The sequence below is a fragment of the Elephantulus edwardii genome, unplaced genomic scaffold (genome assembly GCF_000299155.1).
Source record: "Elephantulus edwardii isolate Elephantulus edwardi_28Jun2011 unplaced genomic scaffold, EleEdw1.0 scaffold00062, whole genome shotgun sequence".
NCBI lineage: Eukaryota > Metazoa > Chordata > Mammalia > Macroscelidea > Macroscelididae > Elephantulus > Elephantulus edwardii.
Window position 1 is genome coordinate 6,852,069 of NW_006399812.1, and position 13,858 is coordinate 6,865,926.

Genomic DNA, 13,858 nt, shown 5'->3' on the forward strand with positions numbered 1-13,858 from the left:
GCAGTAAACTCACACAATTAATTTACCACTGTGATAAAGGCCGATTTCATTAAAACGGACAAATTCATGCCTCAACGGATGTGCTAATATTTTTAGTCAGTCTCTAGCGCAGCTGTTGAAACATTTTGGCTCTGCAAGGTATAGCAAAATGGGAATTCTAAAATTCATTAGATCTGAGTTTTAATTACGAAAACAAAGATCCTAATCACTAGGCCAACAGGCAGTACTTGATCGATGCAGGGAAGGTTGAGGTTGTTAACAATTTCATCTTGCTCAGATCCACAATCAACACTCTTGGCATCAGAAAGTCAGGAAATCAAGACAAGTTGCTTTGGTTAAATCTGCTGTCAGAAACCTCTCCAGAGTGCTTAAAAATAACAATGCAAGTCTACAGACCAAGGTGAATTTGTTCCAGGCCAGGGTCTTCTCAATTGCTTGCTGCTCTGTGTCTAAGATCTAGACAATGAATAAGGATAACAGAAGAACTGATGCCTTTGAGTTGTACTAATGGAGAAGCCTATTGAGCATATCATGGATGGCCAAGAGAACAAACAGGTTTGTCCTGAAGAAGGTAAAACCAAGTTGCTCCTTGGAGGCAAGGATTTCGAAAATCTGTCTCACATACTTTGGACATGTGGCCAGAAAGGACCAGTCTTTGAAAAAGGTCATCATGTGTGGAAGGGTGGGGGAAGACCTGAGATGAGATAGAGTGACACAGTGACTGGCAACAGGATCAGGTGTGTCAGAGTGGAGAAGGTGACTCAGGATAGTGCAAGGTTCACAAGCATTGTTCGCAGGGTCTCTCTGAGTCACAGAACACTCAACAGAACATAATTGTAACAATTGTTTTTTAAAAAAATTGTCTCCCATTTCAGAACTTTCTCCATATCTATTTGTCTACTGAGCAAATCATTCACAAAGATGGACTTTGTGAAAAAGAATGTGGCATCAGGATTTGAGGAAGACTTATGAACAATCTGCAATAGGCAGATGACACAACCTTGCTTGCTCAAAGTGAGGAGGACATTAAACACTTACTACAGAGGATATCTTAATATCAAGATATCAAAAATCCTCACCACTGGACCAACAGTCAACATCATGATGAATGGGAAAAAAAACTGAAGTTGCTAATGATTTCCTCTTACTTGGATCCACAATCAGCATCCTTGATACCAGAAGTCAGGAGATCAGGAGATGTACTGCACTGGGTAAGTGTGCTGTCAGGGACCTCTCCAAATTAGAGGAGCAATGATGTCAGTTTGAAGACTAAGGTGTGCCTGATTTAGGTCATGGTCTTTTCAACCAATTGCTCTGCATGTGAGAGATGGAAAACGAATGATTACAACAGAAGAAGAATTGATGACTTTGAGTTGTGGTATTGGAGAAGAGAATGGAATATCGTAAGGACTGTCAAAAACTAAACAAGGATATGCTGGAAACAGTGCAGCCACAGTGCTCCTTGGAGACTAGGTTGAAGAAACTTCATCTCACATATTTTGAGCATGTTGCAAGAAGAAGCTACTCTTTGGAGAGGAGCATCATGCTTGGAAAGGTAGGAGGTCAGCAAAGAGAGGAAGACCCTCAACCAGGTGGACTGACACAGTGACTGCAGCAATGGACTCAAGTGTGTCAGAGGGATGAGGATGGTGCAGGATAGGCCAGGGTTCAGAACTGATGTTCACAGGGTCACTGTGAGTCATACTTGACTCGACATCACTTACCAATAACAACTGTTGTCATGTGCTATTGAGTTGGAACCTACTCATAGGTGATCCTCCAGTGGTTCTCAGAGGCTGTAAATCTCTGTCTCGGGGAGAAGCTGGTGGACTCGAGCCACATGCCTTTTGGTTGGCAGTACAGCTCGTTACCACTAGGCCACCTGAGTTCCTTTTTCTAAACAGAAGGCAAATACTGGTTTTTGTAGAGGTGAACATTAAGATTTACTGATCCAAGTATGTCTTTTAGAACAATGAATTTTGAATTTCATCAAGATATATTGTTGTACGTATGTCACAGATTCTGAATTTCAGAATTTTGCATAAAAGCAGGAAGCTTAAAATCAATCAGGAAACATGCTGAAAATGATGTCTAATTTCAACCAAGAAAGCGGCAGATTTTTGGCAACTTTGTTGAGCTAATCAGAATTTTTTCTTTTAAATGCTTAAAAATAGAATATACTTTCCTCCAAATTTCAGCAAAACATTAATTATGTCAGGGATCTGTATTTGTTTTAAATTTCTATTTTTCCAGCTATGAAGCGTCGGTCCTCAATCCTCTCCCTTGGAGCTTCATGTCTAAGTGTTAGCATCTAGTTTGATCACTAAGGACCAATTTTCAAAAACTCTCAATAGAATAAATGAGCTTCATTTTCTTGTCATATCCTCCCTCTTAAGATGTTCTAGAAGGCCAGCTTATATCTTGTTCTTCTCAAATTTTTCCCAAATGAATATACAACATCACTCATAACATCTAGGCGATGTGTCTCAAAGTTATGAGAAATGTGATCAACTCGCCAGCATTTTCCACTTACTCACACATCCATGAACTCATTCTGACTCATTAATAAGGGCACTTGTCATTTGCCTTCCAAGACTCTACAAACAGATCCTACTTTTAGGTGACAAGTCTTCTGACTTTTCAAGTGAATTTCCATCGTAACACTGGTCTTAAAAAAGACTCACCATGGGCCAGAGCTCAACCCAATGAGCAGAGTGGTAATGTTTAAGAATGACATAAATGTATGAAACGCAAGTGTTTAATCTACTCTTTATTTTTATTTAGGTTTATGTAAGTGAATTTGGTGTTGAAACAATGGAAGATACCACAGATGCTCTTCTATTCCAACTCCAAATCAATTAAATGAAATTATTCAAGTGTAGCAAAGCCAATATTGTAAACCTAGTAATATGATTGCAACTAACAACAATGACCAGACATTCATTAACTCAGAGATAAAATGTAATGATTTTTAATTCTGTGTTTACTAGTACAAACTAAGTTAATAGTCTTGTAATTTGCCTCTATTATAAAATATTGCTGAACAATTCTTCACATTATCTAATTTAGCAAAACTCAAGAAACGTTTGATAGGGTACAGATTTATTACACTGTGTTTTATCCAATCTTTATAGTTAGCACAAACACAAAACTATAGTCACTTTAACAAGGTACAAATTGAACAACAGTTCTGTGCACTAAAATACCATAATGCCGTTACCGAGAGCCAAAGTATTAGCTGGCTGACTTTGTTTTAGGGACTTTGATTACAACCATGCCACCAAAAAAATGTTCCTTGTTCGTTCAATATCTCTTGATTCTCAGTATGCATTACTAGTTGGCAAATTAATTTTTAAATGCACTAACGTGGGAATTCAGTCCAAAGAGTAAAGCTTCATATTTGTGAGCAATCTGACCATGAAACATAGATGCGATGCATAAACTATTTCTACTCTTCAGGGAAGACTGTAATTCTTGTTGGCATAATCATGAAAACTTTTTTCTTGATTCAAATAACTTCTTACCATTAGTTTGGTTATAGCGTGCACGAGAAGTAATAACTCTGCCATGAGGATGGTAACTACATTAAGGGCTGCTTTAACTATCTAGCTCTGCACACCGCTAGATAATGCGTTTTCTTCTTCACTAGCTAACCAGACATGGGTCATCACAGCTGGGCTTGACTTCTCCTTCCAGCAGCAAATTTATCACAACCTTTGTCAAATAGCTGCATGTTCCTCTTTTTCCCAGTGGGGGGGTGTTATAGAACGAAGTCATATCATCCTATAAAGGAAAAAAAAATCACGTTGTTTGACTTTTGTCTGTAAAGGTAACAAGGTAAGCACAGCACAGAGCGAAAAACAAATTCACAGAAAGAATTCTGTGAGGAAAGTATGGGCTTCCTGAGTTTCCCTTAATTTTCCAGACATTTTTAGTATTCTCTTTACTGATCATTTTTATTCACTTAGAGAACCTTTTTACAGATAAGCATAAAAAAGAAAAATCTGGAAGGAAATCCATCAGGCAGTGCACAGCACCAATTTAGGCTGTTACTGCATTTCCATTCTGCCCAGAATTTAATTTTGTAGCCTTCTGGAATCTACATCTCCTCCCTCATAAAATATATTTTAAATGCAAAGTATATAAGGGAAATTTTCCTCTTCCTAGATTTCTTTTCAGCTAGAATTTTATATTTTAATTAGTAGTTAACTTTTGATAAATGTCAATAGTTGTAGAGGGCCTTCAGGCCTTTTGTTCATAGGGTCACTGCATTGTACTGGACTGGAAGGCAAATAAAAACAACAGTAGTTAACTAAAGGAACATTAATACTTCGGATAATTCAGATTTCCCCTCATCTTCATGTGTTCTGTTTTACACTCTGTAAATATGTCTAAGTGAAAGGGGGCAAGTTACTTTTTTCTACTTACTTGTTTTTCAACTTCTTTTAGCCGACTCTCATCTTTTTGAAATTCATGAAATGCTTCTTTTACCAGTTTGTCTAGATCTACCTTGTCCTGAAATTCTAGCTCAGGGTTTCTTTCCAGTACAATGGAGAGAACCATTAATAACTAGAAGAGACAGAAATTGAAAGTCAATTGGCTTTTGTATGAAATAGGAAAACAATAAAGTCTGGATATAGTTTCATTTCTTAATATTAATGGGTGGTCAAGCTTTGCAGTGTGTTCTATAGAATAGGCTCACCTCTAGAATCTTTTCTTTTTACAAATCATCAGAATAAATTCTGTTGAGAAATGACACAACTTCTCCCCCTTTAAAAATTGCACGAACCCCTATAGCTATAGAGAAACGATGGAAAGAGAAACTATGGTACATTCACACAAGGAAGTACAACGAAACTGAAAAACAGCAAAGAATTTGTGGAACACAACAAAATATGGATAAATCTAGAGGGCATTATGCTGAAGGAAGTAAGTCATTCACAAAAAGACATACTGTCTAAGATGACTATTATAAAAAGATAAGTTTATACATAGAATTTGGTTAACGAGAGAGGACACAAGGGGGGAAAGAAAAGAAATTAGTAGATAATAAGGTGTTGTTGTTATGGATAGAAAATATAGACTGAATGGACAAACAATGTAGGCATTGTAATTAATGCCATGCAATAAAATGTGCATGAATAATTGAAAAAAGAATGTTGGTAAACTGCTACTCAATCACAATTTAATAAAAAAAAAACACAACACACCACCTTTTAGTAATTTTAAGTAAAATTCACAAAAGAAAACTTTAATAACAAAACTATTAAGTCAGAAAAATGGCTTGTACATAGTTGAAAGTGCCCTACCCAATCAGCATCTAAAATCTTTTTAGGCCTTTGGGCCTCGATCTTTTTTTTGTGAAGAAACAGTACTCACAAAAGGGCAAATATTGCATAATGCCACTGTTATAAAACAGGACTGACACGGGGGTTGGGGGGCAACTAAGAAAAGAGGGGATAAATAATGTGCACTACATTGAAACAGATGAGAGACAGAACTGCTTAAAAGGAATATATGATTAGTTATTACTTGCATGACAACAGTCCAGAATGAGAGCTGCATAGTAAAGTAGTCTGGGGGAGTGGAGGGGAACTGTACAACAATGAAAGAAATTTTTTTAAAAGAGAAAAGTGAACTGGGGTGGGGGTGGGCAGGGAGGAAAATGTGCAACAGTGAATGAATGGAAATCCAAGTTCTGTATAAACTTTGATTAAAATCTCTATTCAATAGGAAACCAATACTCAAATAATGCCTGGTGTAATAAGGGCCCCATCACTAATGAAGGACAGAAAACAAAAGCAGAGATGGTGAGTTCAACGGTGATTTTAGAACTGGGTTCAAGGAACACATAAAAAGTACTTATTCAACAATTCACATTACTTAATACAAACCTCCACAATGATCTGTCTGTACTGAGGCTGGTCAATATTTCCCAGTATCTCTTCGACAAGAAGAGAGAAATTCATTTCATACATGGTCATATCGGACAAGGTTGGTTGCTAAGAAAAAAAAAGGAAAAGCAGCATTAACACACTGCACTGTGATACTCATTTAGGAGAAAAAGCTTAAAAATCCAATCATCTTTTCCAGCTTCTATAAAACCTCCCAGAGAGTCTTTTCAGAATCACAACTAAGTTTTATATATGTCAAAACTACTGAAGTCAACCGGCTGAGGACTGTGATAAATTAAACCTTCAGGTTTTAGTAGTTATCTTTATTATATTAATGTTTTTAGAAGAAAGGGCGTATATTAGGAAGTCATTTCAATACATAAATGGGAAAGTGAGGGAGTGGGACAACAAAGAGAGTGCGTAACAGTTTCAGAATTAACACAGGAAATCAGGCTTGCTGTCAGACTGCAGCCTGTAAGTTACTTGTTATTGAATTTACATCATTTCTGTGGCAGGTCATTTCTGAGATGGCAAAAAAGAATATTACATGCAGAAATGGCAAACAGAAAAAAAAAGCAAATTTTCTTTTACACTTTATATTTTTCATAAAAATAAGAGTACTGTACTGTCTTCCATTAATTTTTTAAAAAACCAAATGAAAACAAAATATACTCAAATCCCAATCCATAGTCATGTATGGTGGATGTGAAATCATGAAAGATTTCTTCCTCTTTTCCTTCTGTAGCCCTGTTAATCCCACTGCTAAGCACCTAAAAAAGAGGAATTTGTTTTGCAAAGAGACTTTATTTTCTTAAAATTGGGTACTAGCTCGAAGCATTAACAATGGATGGATTGTTTTGAATGTACAGTAGACTAACCAGCTTGTTGCTGTAACCTTATTGAGAAGGTACATTTAGGCTGGTAGAAAGGAGATGGATTCACCAGAATTATGACCAGGGTTGCTTTTACCTTGATGATTTTGAATGAACTTAACTACAGCTTTACAATAACTATTCAAACATGAGACCCAGCGCGGAAATGTTCCTTCTCAGTCAAGTGACGGCAATGTTGTTTGGCATTACTGTACATTCAAAACAGTCCGTCCATTGTTAATGCTTACAACTAGTACCCAGTTTAAAAAAAAATAAATAAAGCCTGGTTGCAAACAAATTTCTTTTTTTTTTAGATGCTTAGCAGTAGAATTAACAGGGCTACAGAATGAAAACAGAAAGGTGTGTTTCATGATTTCACATCCATTTTCTTTAATGTATCTTATTTGAAAAGTCAACACAGGCATGTGACTAGGATAATGTGAATGAAGAATACTGTGAAACACAATGTGTATGAACTTTGTAAGCAAACCAATATAACAGAAAAATGGGAAAAAATTGTCTACTGTTGTTACATGCAGCATTAGTATCTCCACACTGAATTCCAGCCTTCCATATGGGAGGCCTGGGTTAGACTTCAGGCCAACATATCTCCTGTTCACCTGTCGGGTTTCAGCAAGGCTCCCAGAACTACGATGAGCTAGGGAGAAAGGCCTGGTGATCTACTTCTGAAAATTACCCTATAGATCACAACAGGCTGATCATGAGGAAGGTGTTTTGTTCCACTGTGCACTGGATCACCATGCACGAGGAGCTGACTCTCCCACTAACAATGTGTACTAAGCATATGGAATGTAAGTGGCTCAGGAAAAGCGGCTGATCAAGCTGTAGGAAGTATTAGTGGAGGCTGAGATGGAAGCCAATGAGAGATGCCACAGTCCACTGCCCGGATGTACAGAAAGGAGTCGAGTAGAAAAATGCAGGATGCTAACAATGAAGGCCTGCTCTCTGCTCACAGCATGCAGTGCTGTAGGACCTAGACTGGCAACCACGGCGACCGACTCCGAATCCATGAATAGTTAGAGAACACTTTTTAACATCCACCTAGTTTAAAATGTGGAAGGCAAAAGTATCATTGGTTTTTGCAAGGTGTCCCCGCCCACCCTCAGCAACACAGTTTTTATTCATGAAAGTAAAAGAATTGCGACTAATTTCTTGTGTGTCTTCCTAGAGATTTTCTATGTGTAATAAGTGAAATGAGTGTGCATTAGGATATTTAAGATTTTATTTGCATAAAGAGCTTCATTAAAATTAATTTGGTTGAGATTTCAACACTAGAAGCAAATACAGTACTTCGTTTCCAAAAGGCTAATTGCTCACATTTTAGTGTAAGGAGAACGAACTGGATGATTTGAATAAAATAATAAAATCAGAGAAGCAGGCTAGTTTATATAATTGAAGAAGCCATTTCAGAGAGGAGTACAGGTAAGTTAAAGCAAAGTACGTGATTGTCAAGTTGTCTAACGCTGGGCAGAGTTCCTGCGTTTCTCACCCGTGCATGCGATTCCTGAGACGTACTCGGCTCATCCATAGCCCACTGGGCCACCCCGCTTCCAGTGCTGATCTGTGTCTGTTGTTTGAACACATGCTTTTTGGTTTGTGAGGTCACCTAGCACTGGGCTATTGCTTTCTAAAAAAATTTATTGGGTTGCATCCAATCACTGACATATATCATGTTTTCTATATGTACTTTGTGTTTTGTAAAATCATTTATATATATTATCCTTTCTACGATTAAGTACCATCAGCTTTTTGCCTATTATTGCCCTGTCCTGAGAAATTTAAAGTTGTTCAAAGGACAGCCCCACATAAAGTAAAGCCAATGTATGTTGTGGTTGTTGCTAAGTGCCTTTGAGTCGACCACAACTCACAGTGACCCTGTGAACAAAAGATCTGAACCCTGTTGTATAACTATCGTCACTTCTCTAAGTTCAGAGAGTTTCCAGAGAGGCATGTTGCTTAGGAAGTGGGTGCCACTCCTGCTTCCAAGCCTGTCCTAATCTAGGAGCTCCAACAAAACTATGCACAATGGGTAACCATCATGGCATTTGACACACCAGTGGCACAGCATTCAGCATCACAGCAACCCCAAGTTACCTCAGTACACTGAATGTATGAAACAATAAATTTACTGGCAAGAAAATAGAGGGAGGTCAGCTGGCTGGGAAAAAGGCTTGGCCATGTGGTTCCTTTAAGCAGAGAGTTAAAACACAGACATATGCTAACACATACACAAACATTCATTACATTCAACTTCTCAACAACATATCCATTTGGCAAAGCTAGCTCTTTTATATAAAGGAACACCAAAATTCAAAATAAAACTGAGCAGGATAGGGAGGAAGGGGAAAGTTTTCACTTCAGGTGAGAATACTTTTAAATTCCTAGTAGTTCCTCCTTTCAGGTATCTGGAAAGCAGCCTTTTAAATGTTGTTATTATATGCTGTCGAATCGCCTATGACTCATAGCAACCCTGTGTAAAACAGTCCTAAACACTGCTCTATCCTGTGCCAATCTCACTGTCTCTGACACACCTACCCCGATTACCCCAGTCACCCAATTAATCCACCTCATAGAGGGCATTCCCCTCCTGTGCTTTCCCTCCACCCTCCCAAGCATGACGTCCCTCTGCAAGGACTGGTCCCTCCTTGCAACATGTTCAAAGTATGTCAGACGAATCTTCAGAATCTTTGCCTCCAAGGAGCAACCTGGTTTAACCCTCTCCAGGATGAAAAAAAAATTCTTTCAAATAGCCTTAAGAAAAAGAATCGGCCAAAAGAGACTCATCAAGACAGGTGGGGTGATGACTTGTTTAGGTCTCTTCAGAAAGCCCATTCACTGGCGCAAACACAGTGAGTCTCTACCTGTGGCAAATGCTTCCCAGCTACAACGATTCCGTTAGGTGTGCGCTCCAGGATCTGCCACACTCGGTCGTAGAACCCACTGGGGGTTCTGTTCAGAGATCCATCGATCTGACGCCTGTTCAGCCAACATCTGTAGATCAAAGGAAAATGCTTCAGAGTTTTAAAACAAGTGTGCTGTGGTAGAAAGCAGAGTTTTCAGTATGGATTAATTGTTCTGGTAGGGTGAGCAATAAAAGCCAAAGTCCATCAATGATGCATATCTACCACGTGTTACAGACGTTAGTAAATATTTCATAGTAAAAGCAGAGCTTGCAGGAGAGAAGCAATTCCCCGGGATTTTAAAAAATTTAACAAGCAAAATGTTATTCTCTAGTAAGTTATGTGGTTAGCTTACTATATGATCAAATTAGTGTCTAATAAGTAAAGAAGTTCCATTTAAAAACACAGGAGAAGTACATGCTAAAAGTAAATTCATGTCGTTCAGGGCCACAATATAACACAAACTCCAGAAAGGTGTGTGTATGTATAACTGAATGAGCAAATACACGAATGAATACTTAGAGAAAGCACTTTTTATATAACAGAAGTGCCTTTGTTCTAGACCATATAAAATCTGGTATGCGAGTATAGCTAAAGTAATGAAGATGAAAAATCCATTATAAATCTTATGTTATAATAATCCTTGCTGCTGCTGCTGTTAGGTGCCGTCAAGTACAGTATGACTCATAGCGACTATGAAAAAAGATCTGAACACAGAACTCTCTGGCGCCATCCTCACAATTCCTAACCCACAAGAGACCACTGCAGCAGTCACCATGTCAATCCACCTGGTTGAGGGAATTCCTCCTCTTTGCAGACCCTCCACCCTTCACAATAGCATGTCACTCTCCAAAGAGTAGCCCCTCCAAGCATTATGTCCAAAGTATGTGAGGCAAAGCCTCATCATTCTTCCCTGCAAAGGGCACTCTGACTGCACCCTCTCCCAAACATAACTTCATTCTCTCGACCATCCATGGGATGTTCCGTGCTCTTCTCCAACATCACAGCTCAAAAGTGTCAATTCTTCTGTCATCCTTATTCATTGTCCAGGTCTCAGATGCATAGCTAGTGATCGGAAAGACTATGGCCTGAATCAGATGTGTCTTAGTCCTCAAAGTGACATCAATGCTCCTCAATAATTTGGAAAGGTCCCTAACTGCAGATTTTCCCAGTGTAATGCATCCCTTATTTCCTGACTTGTACCAAGAGGGTTAGTTATGGATCCAAGCACAAGGAAGCTGTTAGAAGTTTCAATCTCTTCTCCATCCATCATGACACTGGCTATTGGTCCAGTGGTAAGAATCTGTTTTCTTAATATTGAGAAACAATCCATAATGAAGGCTGTATTACTTGATCTTAATGTTGATTCTCTATTTCCATCATTCCATAAGCCTTTATAAATTAGATTTACATTGTATAAATTATAATTACATTATTCCTTCTCTCTTATTTATTGAATTATTTATGTCCAGAAAAACACCTGGATGGGTTATAAACCTATATTATCATTTATTTTGTTGCTCAGATTATCTCAACTTTTACCATTGAGAGTGTCTTCAAGTCCTCTGCACTGCCACCATGACACGCCCTGTCACATTTAAATGCTTCCTTATTTTCTAGCATTGTTAGATGTATTGGACTCATCTATTGATTTTTCTGTCCTTTTAGCACTTATTTCATCTCCAAGAAGATCTTGTCCTTTTTGCTAGAGTAGAACTCAGTAAATAGGGGCTTGGTGGGGTCCACCAGTTGATCTGTGGGAGAAAGAAGCGCAAACTCCTCCTGTGCTATTTTACGGCCTTGTCAATCCAACAGGAGCGTTAGCTATGAATGGGTGCAGGGTCAGTGACAAAGGCTGAGGAGGGATCTTTGGCTTCTGGATCCTCTCAGTAAAGAGAGCTGAGAAATGCAAGAATATAGACCCACATAAACATAGTCATATTTATTTCTGTATCCACACATCTGAATAAAACCCATGGACTCATACTGATGTCTCCAATTTCAGTTCAGCACTTCAGAGTATATTCTAACTTGTCTTCATTCCTTGGTGCAATCACTTTCTCCAAAGTTCCATCCACAATCTGTATACTTATATGTTCAATCCTAGTATGAGTGTACATGTTCTGTGTGTCTATTGTATAATTCAGAATTTCCATTTGCTTCTTTTTTCTTTAGCGTCATAGCCAAAGCAATGCTTTCCACAAGTGCTTCTGCTAATTATGATCTCCTGTATTCCCTTCAGTGTGATTATATTACTCACTTGCCTGCTATTTTGTACGCTTGCATTCTCCTCTGGGTTCTCCTCACATCTGGATTAATTTTAATTAACATCATTTATGCTCTGGGTATACGGAAATCACTGCCTACAGCTTAAGGACCAGAGGAGAAAGCTTAGTGGCACAGAGCTTAAGGGCTCTGTTGCTCAATGAAAGGTTGGTGGTTTAAACCCAGCAGCAGGTCTGTAGGAGAAATATGTGGCAGGCCGCTTGTGAAAAGATTACAGCTCTGGAAACTTTATAATAGAGACGGTTCATCCTGCCCACTGGGGCTCTATGAACCAGCAGCATGGAATTGACAGAACTGACTCAACAGAAGAGGTCAGGTTTTAGCTCAGTAAGAGACAGAAATGATTCAAAAAGGTATATTCCTCTCCACTTCAGCTTTAGTATCACATACTTACTTTCGTTATTTACAGTTATGACCCTTCTGGAAAGCAACCAGTCTCTGTTTTTGACAAAGCTTCCACCTTGTATTTCTTCTGTGCAAGTCAGCAGATATATTTACATTTTTTATGTCCACTGCATAGTGTTTTCATTTAACAATATATCCTCAATGTTACTTCAGAGTCATTCTGAGTGACCCCTCTACTTCTTTTCTTATATTTACTCCATAGTTTATTCAAACAATCTCCTATAAAAAAGGACATTTAGGCTGTTCTCAATGCTTTGCAATTATAAATAATGACGTAATAAAGAATCTTTATTTTATATACATAATATGTAGGTGTGGCGAGTCAGCTCTGAGTCAGTTCTGACTCAATGGCAATGCGAGAGAATGATGCAGAAGAGAGCTCTAGAGGCCTAGTCTCAGGGAACTGCACTGCTGACCGAAAGATGGCATCCATCTGCTGACGCAAATCCAGCAGGAGCTTTATGGAAAATATGTGCAATCTCCTTATAGGTGGCTTAGAGCCTCTGAAAACACACTCAACTATAAATTGGTTTTGATTTAACAGCAATGAATTTTTGAGAAAAAAAAAAAACCCTTCACTGAGTCAGCAGGTAACATCCTAATAGATGGAGAAAAGATTAAGGTAGTTGATCATTTTATTTTACTTAGATATACAATCAACCCGCCTGGTAGCAGCAGTCAAGAAATCAAAAAATGTGTTGTACTGGAAAAACCTGCTGTCAAGATACCTTTTGTATCCAAAGATACAAAAACAAATGATGTTTCTTTAAAGGCTGATACACTTGATCCAAGCCATGGTATTTTTCAAGTACTTCCTATGCACCTGGAAGTTGGACAAGGAGTAAGGGAGACAGGAGAAGAATCGATGCTTTTGAATTTGGTGGTGACAAACAGTAGTGACTATCTTATAGACTACCAAAAGAACAAATCAATCTGTCTTGGAGAGGGTGCAACCACAATGCTCCTACGAGGCAAGGATGACGGTATTGCCTCTCACATACTCTAACATGTTGTCAGGAGAGGGCAGTATCCTGGGAAAAGTAGGAGCTCAGAGAAAGTGAGGAAGCTCCTCAATAGATGGGCTGACAGTGACTACACGGTGACCACAATAATGGACTTGAGACCAGTGCAGGCTGTGAGAATGGCACAGGATAGAGCCAGGTCAGATCTGGTGTTCAGAGGGGCATCAGGAGAAGTAGTTGATGACGGATCCTAACAAGGACTGTTTGTCCATTTAAAAGGAATTGATTACTCATTTCTTTCCTCATTTTTCTTAGGTCTTTGGTTCTCTAGCTTTCAATTTTTGAGAGTTATTAGACATTATCCTATGTATGGCGATGCAGGAAGAAGTTCAGGCTGCTTTGAAGGAAATAGCAAAAAAATAAGGCCCCAGGAATAGATGGTATAGCAATTGACATATTTCAGCTAACAGATGCTGCCCTGGATGTGCTCACCAAGTTGTGCCAAGAAATCTGGAGAA

The 13,858-nt window shown here is 38.6% G+C and overlaps 1 protein-coding gene across 2 annotated transcripts in view; it reads right to left on the bottom strand.

The window, feature by feature from the left end:
* Positions 1–3,637: 3,637 nt before the first annotated feature.
* Positions 3,638–13,858, bottom strand: part of PHKB (phosphorylase kinase, beta) — a 206,318-nt gene continuing 196,097 nt past the window's right edge. For both annotated transcript variants that reach the window (XM_006887813.1, XM_006887814.1), the window contains exons 28-31: positions 9,649–9,778; positions 5,895–6,002; positions 4,429–4,569; positions 3,638–3,783 (exon numbers count right to left, since the gene is read on the bottom strand). In XM_006887813.1, coding sequence (XP_006887875.1) covers positions 3,646–3,783; positions 4,429–4,569; positions 5,895–6,002; positions 9,649–9,778 — 517 coding nt within the window. In that variant the 3' untranslated portion in view covers positions 3,638–3,645. The remainder of the gene's footprint in view (positions 3,784–4,428; positions 4,570–5,894; positions 6,003–9,648; positions 9,779–13,858) is intronic.